Genomic DNA, 14,480 nt, shown 5'->3' on the forward strand with positions numbered 1-14,480 from the left:
CATGTAAACTCACTTGCGTCGAAATGGTAGGTTACTAGGTCATGCCCTTGTGGTCAAATAAGGCCAAACAAGGTCAAACTACAGATTGAGTCTCAAGTGCCTCTTCAAGACCTCTTCATGCAACCGCCGTGAAGCTAGATACATCTTTTAAGTAAAAGGTCAATGGCGATCAATCAAAGGGAGTGTTTTACATTTGAAGATATTGAGACAAGCATCAAATATGACGAAACAAGTTCACTTATCAAAATTCTTATACTTTTTAAACGGAAATTGCTACTAATGCGTCATGGCTTGACTACGTCATCGTACCTCGCACAAAATTGATGGAAAGTCAATTGACGGCCGTTATATCTGGAAAGGGCGCTCACGCCAGACATGAGCGCCACAACAATGGTTTTTCTTGGTCTTGATCACCGCATGGCGGATGGAATGGCAGGATTTGAATAACATTATCATGACGTCATGGATGTCAAGGTGACTTTGAAATACTCCCCCTGATATACCTTTCCCCAATTTCGCGGGGGTGTAGCCCAGAAACAGGATGAGCTTATGCATCAACATGGGCATAATTGTGAACAGCACCGAAAGGTCTTCATGATATCCATTTCAGTTCAAAACCCCACTTAAATGTGGAACACTCCCTTTGTGGTCACTTCTTTGACCTTATCTGACCTTTAAAAGGTCAAGGTGACCAAATGTATACGAGATTGTCCAGATTTTGTTCTTCAAATAGGTGTCAGGGATTGCGCTAAGCAGTATGTTTCTTAAAAGCCGCCGGCCTGGGTTAATTCAGGTCAGTGACCTACTCTGACCTTAAGAAGTTCATGGAACATGTATTCGGGTCCCTGTCATTAATAAATTCGAAGTAAGCGCCTGAAACTATCCCTTAAACCAAACTCCCGAGAAAAAGCATGTTAGTTTTGACCGCGGCCTAGCTGTTATCCAGATTAATGGTTAATGGAATTCGTTGTATTAAATTCAACTGGTTGATTTAATAAGAAACGATGTCAGAAAGGTATGGCTTTTTCTACACTCCGTTATTGCATTACATTGAACGACTCCATAGAAATGCATTCACTGACAATTATGACCCGACTTTGACCTGTCATCTGTCATTGGTCAGTGACATTACAAGTTTCATCGGATTTTTTGTCGTCATAAGGTCCGTTGTTAAATTCTCTTAAGCTTTCCAACATCTGGCGCGGATACGCTACGCCGTTCCGATATCAGTCTTGAAAAGCCTTCGAGGAGGAAGTCAAATTGCCCCCCACTCGAGCGCGTATGAAGCAGCCACATGTCTCTATCGCTGCTGGTCAGATGCAATCAGCGACCGATGAACTGACCAGCAGCTGTCCGTCATCCTCCACAGAGGTGTTGCTGTCCCCGCTGAAATCCTGACTGTTCTTCTGCCACCGGATTACGGCGGAGGAGTCGGTGGTGGTTGTGCGACAGCTCAGCTCGCCACGGGTGCCGGCCCGCAGACGCAGCTCTTCCGGCATCTTCTCCAGCTTCGGAGGACCTGGGATCACCACAGGGTCAGACGGAATCTAGGGTCGCTCGAGGTCAGATGGTAAGCCTGGCGTCAGGTGGAGTCGTGTGACGGGGATGGGGTCACGCGAGGTCAGTCGGCGGACCTGGATCGGTCGGGTAAAGAGCGGATCTCCGGTCACAATGTCATAACACGAACTTTGGATTTATGGGGTCAGACGACGGATCTAAGGGTACACAGGTATCAGGCGACGGACCTGGAGTCACAAGGGGCCGGACAGCGAACTTTGGGTCAAGCAGTACACCATCCAGCGTGTGCTAAATTAGCGGACCAAGGTTCACCTAGCCACGAGGCATGATCTGAGGGCAGAAGGGGTCACCATGATGGTCTGGTTCAAATAGAGTCAACGTCACCTTGTCCGAAGACAGCCAGCCTGTTTGAGTATGCGCCCCGGTGCTCTCCTCACACATGACATTCGAAACCTTACTAATAAAACTCCGAACTAACCATCCCCGCCGCTATCCCACTTCCCGCCACCCCGCCCTGCATCCACACGAGCTGCACGCTCGGTGCCGGCGACGCTGACCGAGCCGCTGGAAGACGGTGACGGCGGCGGAGGCGCGTCGTTCGCCGGCGGTGCTGGCCGCCCGGCAGGTGTAGGTGCCACCGTCCTCCTGGCTGGCCAGGTGTACGCTCAGCGGGTTCAGCTCCGGCCTCGGCGTGCCCACGGGTCGACCGTCGTGCAGCCAGCTGAGCAGCGGCGGCGGCGCGCCGAGCGCAGCACACTGCAGAGTGAAGCTGCCGGCGGGAGGGCGGGCCGACAGTGGGCGGGTACAGCGCACTGCAGTGTGAAGCCGCCGGCGGGACGGCGGGCCGACAGTGGGCGGGCGCAACGCACTGCAGAGTGAAGCTGCCGGCGGGAGGCGGGCCGACAGTGGGCGGGCGCAGCACTGCAGCGTGAAGCTGCCGGCGGGACGGCGGGCCGACAGTGGGCGGGTACAGCGCACTGCAGTGTGAAGCCGCCGGCGGGACGGCGGGCCGACAGTGGGCGGGTACAGCGCACTGCAGTGTGAAGCTGCCGGCGGGACGGCGGGCCGACAGTGGGCGGGTACAGCGCACTGCAGTGTGAAGCCGCCGGCGGGACGGCGGGCCGACAGTGGGCTGGTACAGCGCACTGCAGTGTGAAGCCGCCGGCGGGACGGCGGGCCGACGGTGGGGCGGGCGCAGCGCACTGTAGCGTGAAGCCGCCGGCGGGACGGCGGGCCGACAGTGAGGCGGGCGCAGCGCACTGCAGCGTGAAGCCGCCGGCGGGACGGCGGGCCGACGGTGGGCGGGTACAGCGCACTGCAGTGAAGCCGCCGGCGGGACGGCGGGCCGACAGTGGGGCGGGCGCAGTGCACTGCACATGAAGCCGCCGGCGGGACGGCGGGCCGACAGTGAGGCGGGCGCAGCGCACTGCAGCGTGAAGCCGCCGGCGGGACGGCGGGCCGACGGTGGGGCGGGCGCAGGCTACGATCGTGTGAGACGGTCAGCTACGCCAAAGCCGTCGGCGCAAACCGTGCACATAACCATGCACTTCTTTGATATGCTATATGTAATAAGTGCATGGCGTTGCAGACCAACACGTTTTAAAGCCAAAAGCGGCCTTAAACAGCCACTTCAAATGATACATAAGCCGTGTCCGATCCTCTAGGACGATAAAGCAGACCGACATCGAGGTAGCTAGTTCCCACACAAAAAGAGTCAAGTGCGGGCAGTGACAAGGACCGGGTGGCCGGGTCAGTTTCAATGACGCACCCGACACGCTATCTGCCTTGGGGCCATCATTGCACATCATTACGTGGCCTTGGTTTGAGGTTACAAGCTCACAGGCTCACGAGCATGAAGCTTCTGGGAACGGGCCACCTTCTTCATGTCAGATACCGAAATGTCTACAACTGTTGGTACCAAATGCCTAGTTGGAATTAACAAACATAGGAGGTGCATGACCAACCGCACAACCATTGAATTCCGACAATGAAGGGCCGCGCGCTGCGCGAATTTACCACAGAACAACACCGCTGTGCCGTGCAAAAACACTGCATTAACGTTTAATAAAGGAGGGGTACGGAACTCGTGAATTAAGAACATGTTGCAAAACGCAAGTCATGACACACTCTAGGAGTTATTTCCTTCTAGGGGAAGCAGCTTAACACAAAGGATATCATTGTTGATTCCTGTGACAAAAGAGCTAAGCTGGGCACACTTTCCTGGGCATGCCGTTGACTGTGCGACAATGTCACCTGACACTGCGCTAAGTAGTAGTAAACAGGTTGTAGTGCCCTTGGATCCAGCCGGACGCGCGCGCGTCATCGTTATTTCACATTACCATACAGGGAATACAGAAGTGGACAATTGGTGGGAAGCGAGCGACAAGGGGACAGACCAGCTTTGTACACTGTATTTCGAAACTGTAGCATAAAAAGCGCAACCACAACCACACAAGCCTTCCTTTCAAAGCAGCTCAAAATTGGCAGCTCGGACAGCCCCTGCCACAACATGGGCACTCACTTTCCCATTTTGGGGACGACCACGTCATTGGGCGTCTCGGTGAACGTGGGCACCATCTGGGCCTCAATGTTGAACAGCTTGGCGTCCTTGCCGATGGCGCTGACGGCCACGCACATGTACTCCCCGGCATCCTCCAACTGTGAACAAACGACATCCTCCAACTGTGAACAAACGACATCTTCCAACTGTGAACAAACGACATCCTCCAACTGTGAACAAACGACATCCTCCAACTGTGAACAAACGCTGGAGTGGGGGTCCAGCGCAGCCATGGAAAAACAAGAAGGATGATTTAAAGCTATTGTGAACATATGTTGCATTAGCAGCAAGAAAATAACCGCATATTTTTCAGCTTTACCGGCGTTCGTTTTCTGCGATATGAATATGATGACATACCATTTCCACAGCAAACATGTTCATAAAGCATCACAATTTGCTACATCGCGACTTGCCCGCCACGTTGCTGTTCCAAATCTGGTAACACAGCTGGCTGGCTGGGTACAAAGGCTCATTCGACTCTCGGAATGCTCGCCGCTCGCCTCGCACCTGGAACGGCTCTACGCTGAGCGTGCCGTTACCGATGGTGACGCGCTCGGCGTCCTTCTCCAGAGCGGTCTGGCCGCGGAACCAGCGCAGCACCGGGGCGGCCGGCCGCTGGCGTCGCAGTGCAGCTCCAGTCGCTGGCCGGGCGTGAGCGTCAGCTCCGGCGGCGAGCTGGAGCTGATCTGCGGCGAGCCGTGGCGATCGAGTGTGACTGAGCTGGGCAGCTACCAGGACAGCACAGCTGTAGGTCCAGTTAGCCCGGGACAGTGAACAGCGCGGGAGCATGGTGAGTAGGAGCAAACCACACGAATGGTGCCGCTTCCAGATTACTGAATTTCATGCACTTCAATGCCATAACATTTCCGTGATGTTGGGCGACACTGAGTGCAATTCGGTTCAATGTGTATCCGCCGGTCGACTGAAGCAAGAAGCACCACCAAACTGGAGAGAAAAGCTATTAGGCATTTTTTACGCATTCCATAGTGCCAATGTATTGTTTTGCCTGACATAACCTGACATTATATCCGTTGTAGCTAAGTAATAGTCTCCCCGCGCCGTCAGCCCGCGCGTCAGGTCCACAGTGCCGCCGCCCTCCAGTCACACTCACCGGTGACCAGCACCTGGACGGGTTGCTCCTCTGTGACGTCACCGGCCAGCGCCCGGCACACGTATTGGCCCATGTCCGACTCGGTGACGTCATCAATCACCAGGCTGCTGACCACCACCGAGCCCTCTGCAGACACGTGAGCCGATGACTCGCCAGACCTTGCGCTCGGAGACGGGTGTTTGTCGGCGCCGGGGCCAGCAGCGAGGGGGTGGGGGTACCTGGGCTACGGGAGCGTGACGGCGTGACCGATGATCGCTCAAGCAACGATTCCAACTTAATGAACGTAGAAAACGAAGCGACAATCGCCCGCATGCAAATGCAATGGCGAATGGGGGGGGGGGGGGGGGGGCGATCAGTTACGATGTCGTCATCCTAAATGCATGCGATGCTTGACTGGTCCACAACACGAAGCTTGCATCCTTTCTTTTCAGAGTCCACGCCAGTTCTTTGTCAAGCATGGTAACTGAGCTGGGAGCGCGATACCGACTCCTGTCTTCACATCACTGAACCGTGTCGGTCCTCCGCCGTATCGGACGCGTCCTTCCCCTCACTAGTGAACTGGAACGCTCAGTGTCGGTGGGAGGGGCAACGTCTCACTGGTTCTGCCGGCAGAGGTTGGCCCGTATTTGGCGGAGGCGCACGTACAGCTGGGTGTCGTTCCTGAACCAGACGAGTTGCACGCCGGCTCCGCTGTCCGTCTGACATGTCAGCGTCAGCTGATCACCCTCTGATGACGTCACCGTGCCGGCCGGCTCTAGGAACATGTCTGCGTGTGGACGGCGGCCAGGTCAGTGGCTGACCTCCGGGTAGGTGAGCACAGCATCCAAGCAGTGGTCGGGCTGCCATCCGCGCGGCTCTCATAACCATCACCCCCGACCATGCCGCGCTCCACTGTCCCGATCATCCCACCCTTCCATTTTTTTTATTAGAAATTGATGCGACCACTTTGAATGGATGGATTTTTGGGATGGGGTGCGTAGTATAGTGGTTAGTGTGTCTGCGTTAACCACCGCGTCTGGAAACCAGAGGTCGGGGGTTCGATTCCCCGGTGCCCGCCCTTCCTGCCAGGGGTGAGAGGCAGGCGACGCCATATAGCATCAGCAGCTGGGTGCGTCGTAAAGCCCCATGAGATGACATGATTTCTGGGAACAGCGCTCACGCTAATCAGTGCTTGTTGTGTAAACCCTGACTCATACCATCCGATCGCGCAATTCCAGACAATGGCAGAATTTAGCGGAGAAAGCTTACTTAACGTGCCGCAATGCTCGCACGGTCCGTCCTGCCCCCTGACGTCAACTGACCTTTAGCGCGACCGCTGCCACGGCCGCAGGCCATACCTGTCAAGGGCAAATGGCGTGCGCCTAACGACTCGAACCCACCCCGCCACGGTGGGTGAATCGGGAGGCAGGCTCTCTAACCACTGAGCCGCCGGGACGGACAACCCATCAGATAAATTATCAAATAAAGACGGCTTTTTATCCCATAGCCGTTTGAATAATTGACATGAATATTTTTTAACAGTGGTTTTTAATGTTAAAGCCAACAATCAAATATGGTTCCTAATTAGTGGTGAACAGTACTCAAAATAAAGGTACAGTGATTTGTGACCGTTATTCGAATGAGTGGTGTCCCAGCTTCAAGTTGTTGCTGATATGTGAATAAACTATACATATATGTATTTAGTGTTAACATATATAAGTCGATTTTTATATAAAGTTACCTTACATATTGTCGAACATATATAAGAGATACAACTATTTTCCTCTTCTTTTTTTTGCTTATTATCATCACGTAAGTTATCCCAGTCTTAGCTGTTGGAGCTTCTTGTAAGCGCCATTTGTAAATGACTCGCCAGGACCTCAACCGTGAAGAATGCGAGGATCAACCCGGTTAGCATATACAAGTTTCCTATGCGGATGGTGGATGCCGCTTATGTGAACTTTGCTATAGCAGCAACATTTCCAATTGCCAGATCCCTACCCCACCTCCTTCCTCACTTTACCCCATCTGGCCAATGGAAGGATAAACCTAATGGCTAATGCGGAATGCTACGTAACTGAGCGCAAGTCTGCTTTCATTCATAACAAGACCGCTTAGTAGTAGCGATTCGACGATGTGGCGCTTGCGCCAATTCACACATGGCTGCCTGGTAGCCGTGACCGCGGATTTTAAGACCATGTTCAAAAAAGTGGCGTCATATGCCTTGCTGCCGATAACGCACCTATCCACCCCCCCGCGTTACGCGCGTTAGCAATTGTACGACTCGTAGATATGCTGTGCCTTATAGCGTGAAGATCGCGTGGAGACGTGTAAGCGCACATCACCGCTCTGCGCAGTCGGCTGATGTTTCGTCTCTACTCAATGCGATGAAAACACTCATCTTTGGTCGCCGACTTCTGACATGTGCCCTTAAAGACACCTACAACAAGCAGTACATAATTTGCCCATTGGGTGCACGTCGTCACTGGATGCACACCACGGACCCACACTTTTGCCCAGGGTCCGTCGTGCTCCGGCTCTGGCTTCGACCGGCGCGATGCAGCTTTCTCACAATCAACTTTACAGAGCAAACTTTGAAAGTGCGCGTTAGTTCTTGCTGATTTCTGCATGCAGCTCCGATCAAGGATTGCAAAGATGTTAGGTCGCGAAGAGCGCGACGGCCGGACCGGCCAGACAAGTGACCTGCATTCCCACGCCACCCACCTATGCTGTCCCTGACATGAACCTTCCAACGGTTGGCCTTGACGTCGCCTTGACGCGTAGTGACCTGACAGCATACCGTTCCCGCATGGCTGAGCTTGACTCGTGCCACCTTCATAATCGCACCGGTACCTGCGGAGGAAGGCACGCATTAACGCCAGGCCATAACGCGTGGTGTCATGTTCAAGGAGCCGTCTACGAAATGTATCATCACGCCATTTTCAACAATGCGTTTCTCTCTTATCTGAAAAGAGATGAAATGTTTAACGTGCGGGCAAAGCCGTCACCTTTGCTTACCTGGCTGCGCCTTTTTGCCGCGGCTTGTGTTTTAACCGCCCACTTAACCTCCTCCAAGGGGCCATCGGAGGGGTCGAGCTCCGGGCAGGACAGCGCCATCTGCTCGCCGACGACAAGGTACAACGACTTCTCCTCCCTCTGGACTGGAGCTGGTGGAGGTGGACACCACGTCAGTGCACTTTGGGCGGTTGAATTAGTATTACTGGATCTAAAGAGCACTGGCACCTTCAAGGTACAGTATGCACGTAAAGGTGTGTCAGATACCATCTGCATTCAATTACAAAAGGAGAGAAATCGGCGAATTTGTCTTGTTCAGAGTTTAACAGGTGCTTACGCATATGCAACGGAGAGTGACTGAACACGTCACTGAATGACATCTGTGCGTTACCCTTTGCGTCCAGAGCGCTACAGCAGTGAGCCAGCATAAGTTTATCTATCAGCGATTTGCTAGCGCAGACGGACATAGTCGGGCGGCACTTAACCCGGCGGACAGCACGCAACACTCACCGGACACGACCAGTCGCACTCATCGGACGCGACCAGTCGCACTCATCGGACACGGACAGTCGCACTCACTGGACACGACCAGTCGCACTCACTGGACACGACCAGTCAACACTCACCGGACACGACCAGTCGACACTCACCGGACAGACCAGTCGCACTCACCGGACACGGGCAGTCGCACTCACTGGACGCGACCAGTCGACACACCGGACACGACCAGTCAACACTCACCGGACACGACCAGTCGACACTCACCGGACACGACCAGTCGACACTCACCGGACACGACCAGTCGGACGAAGCGCTCGGCACGTCCGGCCTCGTTCTCGACGACGCAGCGGTACTTGCCGCGGTCCGCGGTGAGGGCCCGCGTCAGCTGGAGTCCCTCAGGCGTCAGGCGCAGGCGCGGCGAAGCCAGGCTGACCGGCTCGCCAGACTTGAGCCAGCTGATCTACCGGACAGCACTGGCCGCTCAGCGGAGCCGAGACAGCGCAGATGGGTAGCGACTTACCTTACGAAAGCGCGGCTTTTATGTGGCTAATCTTTGATCTCATAACACGGCGAGCCGTGTGATCTCGTGGCAGGCGAGATTACTAGGTAAATAACCGTGTGATATCGTACGCAGGCGAGTCATGTGGCTAACGGTGTGATTCATGACACAAGCGAGGCCATCATGTGGCTAACCTATGATCTGGTAACACAGGCGAGGTTCTTATGTGGTTAATCGTGTGATCTCGTAACACAGGCGAAGTTATTGAAGTTTTCGAGCGTGTATTCTCTTCAGTTTGTTCCGTGCAGACCCCCCATGACTGTGTCTCTTGACCAGAGTGGCAGCATGCTGGAAAGCAGCGCGAATCGTGCCACTGCTGCTGCTGTGACGTACCGACGGCAGGAGGGTTTTTGTGGAGCACGGCAGAAGGGTGCTACCTCCGAGAGGCACCCGGACCGTCTCTGCCGGTTTTCCTTCAATGGAAGGCGCCTCTGTCGAGACGGAAAGACACTTGGTATATCGGCCACCAGCCGCTGGCCTCTACGCCGCACCTCAGAGCAGTCTGCTTAATAAGCTCATAACCATCTGCTGGTAGAACGACACCAATGCACACCGGACGATGACGCACTTATGGTTATCAGATGTCGCAAGTTTTAATGGAAAATAAAAAAAAACGCCTTTGTTGAAAACGACAACACCTCATGCATGCAATGTAAGGCACCCCGTCAAAACAGCGCAGTATCGAAAAGGCAACCAGATGGCACTTGAAGGCCGTTTCCTACCGATGACATCCACGACCACGTTGTGCTCTGCCCTGCCCGCCTCGTTTGCCGCCTCGCATGTGTATAAGCCGTCTGCGCTGACATCTACTGGGCTGATATCTAACTTGTGCTTTCGAGAAATCACGGAGGAATCCTGGAACAGCGTACCAATCCAGTTTAAATGACACGGCATCACCAAGATGGTCGGAGTACATCGCCCCCACACTTATATGAAACAGTAACAGTATTGCGCGTCCTTCACAAGACGGTTCAATTTCAAAACATGATGTTCGATGTCCTGTGCTGCACTGTCGCAAAGTGCAAAGATATGTGCCTCGGAGCCTGACTTTAGCTTGTTGGAAAATCTGACTTTAGTTTGTGGCAAACGGGAAGTAAACAGGGGTATAGTTTCAGATTGAGCGTGGGAAGGGAGGGCTCCACCCCAGCTCCCAAATTAGGCTCCAACTCTTCTCCCTCCAACTTTGAGGAAAAAGCTGACCAAACTCGGGGAAAGAGTCGTTTGTTGGGTATTTTGCTGGCAGACTGCGTCATCTTCCACCGCTCGGCTCCTTCCTTGGGCTCATATGGCAAAACTTTGCCCCTGGTGATAACTAAACCTGCTGCAATATCATAACACTTGCTAATTGACCTGATAAATACGGCTCCCGATGTGGGCACTGCCGGACGTGACTCGTCACATGGACTGGATTGAGACTGGACTGGCATTGGGTGGACTGACTGTCCCATCACATGGAATGGACTGGGACTGGGCTGATATTGGATGGATTGAGACTGGACTGCCACACGAATTGGACTGATACTGGACTGAAACTGGATACACTGAACTGATCCGACACATGGACTGGACTCAGACTGGACTAAGGCTGGATGGACTGACACTGGCCCGTCACGTAGATTGGGCTGAAACTGATACTGGATGAACTGAGACTGCCCATCACAAATCATTCGGTCTCATTCCGCCTACCTTGAACCAGGTAATGTTGGGCTGTGGCTGACCGATGACGTCACAGGTCAAGGTCAGCTCATCGCCGACCTTGGCCTTGACCCGATCCGGCCCGGGCGTCTCGAAGTAGGGCGGCACCACGACCTGCACGTCGAACTGGTGGCTGGCGCGGCCGGCGCTGTTGCGAGCCTCGCACGAGTACTGGCCTGAGTCAGCCTCTGTCACGCTGCACGCCAGACAGGACCGGTCTCAGGTCAGGCCTCCGGCACACTGCACAGGGTCAGAGCGGGCCTCACCAGAGCACTGGCAGCGTTGCAAACACCGTACAGTGCCGGGCAGTGCAGAGTCTCTCCATGGTAAGCGGGCCCCCAGTGTTCCACGGACAAACAAGACCTCCGTCCAATCTCATGGGCGGATGGATGCGCGCCCCTGACGCCTCGCCAGACCACGCATTCCGTGCAGCTGTCCGCCTGTGACGTCACCTGAGCAGGAAGAGCAGACGGCCGTTCATGGTGGACACGATCCGGAAGGGGTCCGAGAGGAGTTGGCCGTCGCGCAGCCAGCGCACCTGAGCGACGCCCTCGATTGGACAGGTCAGCCGCAGCGGGTAGCCCAGCCGGGGCCGCACCGCCGAGGCCGGCGGAGCGTCCGCGATCAGCCGCGGCGGCGCTGGGGGAGGCGAAGGTCAGCACCGACTGACAGGTCAGTGGTGACAGCTACACGGGCACGGGGAAGGTCAGCACCGACTGACAGGTCAGCGGTGACAGCTATACGGGCACGGTGAAGGTCAGTACCGACTGACAGGTCAGTGGTGACAGCTACACGGGGCACGGTGAAGGTCATCATCGACTGACGGGTCAGCAGTGGCGACGGTACTGGGGGTGGCGAGGGCCAGTACGGACTGTTCCGCCAACGGTGGTGATGGCAACATCATTCGGCGAGGGCTAGCACAGAATGATGAGTCAGTTACTCCCCACCCGGCTGGAGGACTGTGTTGGAAGCTTCACGAGACATGGGACAGTCGTCATGTGTCTTAGAATCCTGTCACACCCTATCAAAATAATCAGACGGATTCATCTAACTGCATCATATCAGAGCACAAGCCAAGTGAACTTACGGACATGGTCATAAAGTTCATACGATACGACATTTCTCACGTTCCGCGCAAGTGTGTGCAGTTACTCGAATCTCGCCTGCCCGAAAAATCCAGCACACAAAATGTCATGTCCACTCTTTAAGTCAAGCAACGTGCCTACTAATTAATGTTAACGTTGTCCGATGGTAGTCTGGGATACTTACCCTTAACTCTGACGTTATATTTGGTCACTCGGGAACGGGCCATGCTCGAAGATACACACTGGTACTTCCCACCATCCTTTTTCTACGGAAAAACGAGACTAGGTTGCCATTTCAAAAGAGTTTTGAGGAGTAAACTAACAAACACAGATAACGTTTACTAACATGAGTAATGATGAACGACTTTCTGACATTTCATATTCAGTCTGCGGCTCATCTTATCACCACCTGTATCGATGAATGTTGAGAACTGGTCAGCATTGGGCCAATATCGCAATCACCCGGAACAACCGCCAACAGCGTTAGTTAAGCAGTGTTGCTTGAGTAGGTAAGCTGTATCAAACTACTCATTTCTGTATCAAACATGCTCATTACTGCTCGTATCGGCGCACCACACATACGCGCACGGTTTCACATAGTTCCGTCCGCACGTCCGAAAAAGGTATCCCATAATATAAACTCAAATCCAATGCTTGTACCGGTTTCTATCTACATTTATGACCACACTTTCAATCTTCTCCAGTTACGTTTCGACCAAACGCAAATGCATCGATCGTCAGGTTCGGTTGACAACGACCCTCATATGACCATGACACTATCAATGACGCATAATTTACGCTGCTTCTACTGCATCCTGCACATGCCGCTGGTCTCTGAGCCCGCCGCTAGGTGCCGCACCTGCACTTTGCCGAGGACTAGCTGGGGGCGGCGGCCGGCCGGCCGGCCGCGTGTCGCAGCCACACCGTGCTGAACACCAACGGACCGGCCGACGGGCAGGTCAACGTCACTGACGCGTCCACGTCCACGTCCACGTCCTCAGTGGCCGTCTGCGTCTGCGGCGCCTCTGAAACGGCGCGGTCGAACGGTGCACGTGCAGCTTCGGGTTGCCAGCCGTGGAAGCGGCGTTTTTAGGCTACAAAAGAAGCTCAGGCACCTTTCTACCCGGTGCCCGAACACCTTCACATCGAGTCTCTTATAAAGAATAATTCACTGAAAAGTAGAGCAGTTCAGTGCTTGCGGAGTTCCGACCAGAATGCTTGGAATCCAATGGTTTGAAGCTTGATCATTAACCTCCATACTCAAACACAATGGTTGCAACGCCTCTGTCTACACCAATAACCTTGCACCACGACCTTCTCCAATCATCTTGACACCCAGCGCCGGAGCACGGATGGACGCTGTCCCCCAGCCGTGCCCCCACCGACCAGCAGCACCGCACCCCCCGCCCGCCCGCGCGCACCGTTCACCCGCAGACTGAAGAGCTTGCGCGCCGTGCCGGCCCGGCTGGCCGCCACGCAGACGTACTGCCCGGCGGCGGCGGCCGTCAGACGACGCAGCGTCAGCGCCTGGCCGCCGTCGGCGAGCGTGTCCGGCTCCCGGAGCACGTCCTCGTCCTGCGGCAGGGGGGCGCCGCGTGTGGGGCGAGGCGCCGCCGGTACCAGCGTGTGCGCGTGTGCGGCAGGGCGCGCAGCGGTGGGGCGAGGCGCAGCCCGGTACCAGCGTGTGCGCGTGTGCGGCAGGGCGGCGGGCGGTGGGTGAAGCGCCGCGACATTAGTGGTGCGCGTGTGCGGGAGGAGAGCGTGTGCAGTTGCGCACGCGCCTTTGATATTGCGTGTGTACATGCATGCGTACAAGTTTTGGTTGCGCGCCTAAGTGTGCGCGTGTAAGTCAATGGGAACGGTGGAGATTAGTGCAGGAGTCAAATCCAGGGAATGGAACCTGGAGCGGAACAGAATTCACAAGCCATCAGACTTTGCGTGAAGAGCCCTAATAAGCAGCCGCAGTGCTTGGTCATTGAGTCCACCCTCTCCCGAGACCTCGTCACCGACCTTGGTACCAGGTGATGGTGGGCGGCGGGTGGCCGGACACAGGGCAGCGGAAGGTCACGAGCTACCCTCCGGGCCAGCACGTCCTCGGGCTCCTCCGAGGCTCCCTATGAACGGGGCACTGCAATCGGGAGACGGAGATGATGAGAAACGCGCGCGCAATGATGGGCTACGTCTTAGCAGAAGTTCGCCTGGTTCGGACCTTGGTTTGCATATGGCGCTGCAGCATGACAGGTTTCTGACATGCAGAGAAAGCGCTAATTGCTTCCTTGAAGTGTGAAGGGGTTGCTCAAAGCTTAAGCGAGGCTTAATCGCACCCGGCTCCGCATCGAAAAAAGGACGTTCGCTCTTAGCAAGAATCTGACGCAAGAAAGGCCACGCTCAGCATTAGTCCCACCAATCATCGTCGCCGGAAGCCAAGGGCGGATCCAGGGTTTCATCAGGGAGGGG

At 55.1% G+C, this 14,480-nt stretch overlaps 2 protein-coding genes across 2 annotated transcripts in view; both read right to left on the minus strand.

Moving 5' to 3' along the window:
* Positions 1 to 345: 345 nt before the first annotated feature.
* LOC119100070 (leucine-rich repeats and immunoglobulin-like domains protein 1) lies at positions 346 to 5,262 on the minus strand. Its single transcript, XM_037223185.1, has 6 exons — positions 5,190 to 5,262; positions 4,586 to 4,719; positions 4,040 to 4,176; positions 2,076 to 2,287; positions 1,344 to 1,519; positions 346 to 351 (listed from the first exon to the last, which is right to left on the minus strand). The coding sequence occupies exons 1-6, from the start codon at positions 5,260 to 5,262 to the stop codon at positions 346 to 348; spliced, it is 738 nt and encodes a 245-aa protein (XP_037079080.1).
* A 7,637-nt stretch (positions 5,263 to 12,899) lies between these two features.
* The window catches only part of LOC119100071 (hemicentin-2), a 38,835-nt gene continuing 37,254 nt past the window's right edge, over positions 12,900 to 14,480 (minus strand). Inside the window, exons 47-48 of the mRNA XM_037223186.1 lie at positions 13,445 to 13,598; positions 12,900 to 13,048 (exon numbers count right to left, since the gene is read on the minus strand). Coding sequence (XP_037079081.1) covers positions 12,900 to 13,048; positions 13,445 to 13,598 — 303 coding nt within the window. The remainder of the gene's footprint in view (positions 13,049 to 13,444; positions 13,599 to 14,480) is intronic.

Source organism: Pollicipes pollicipes, unplaced genomic scaffold, assembly GCF_011947565.3.
Source record: "Pollicipes pollicipes isolate AB1234 unplaced genomic scaffold, Ppol_2.1 Scaffold_4881;HRSCAF=5763_pilon_pilon_pilon, whole genome shotgun sequence".
Taxonomy (NCBI): domain Eukaryota; kingdom Metazoa; phylum Arthropoda; class Thecostraca; order Pollicipedomorpha; family Pollicipedidae; genus Pollicipes; species Pollicipes pollicipes.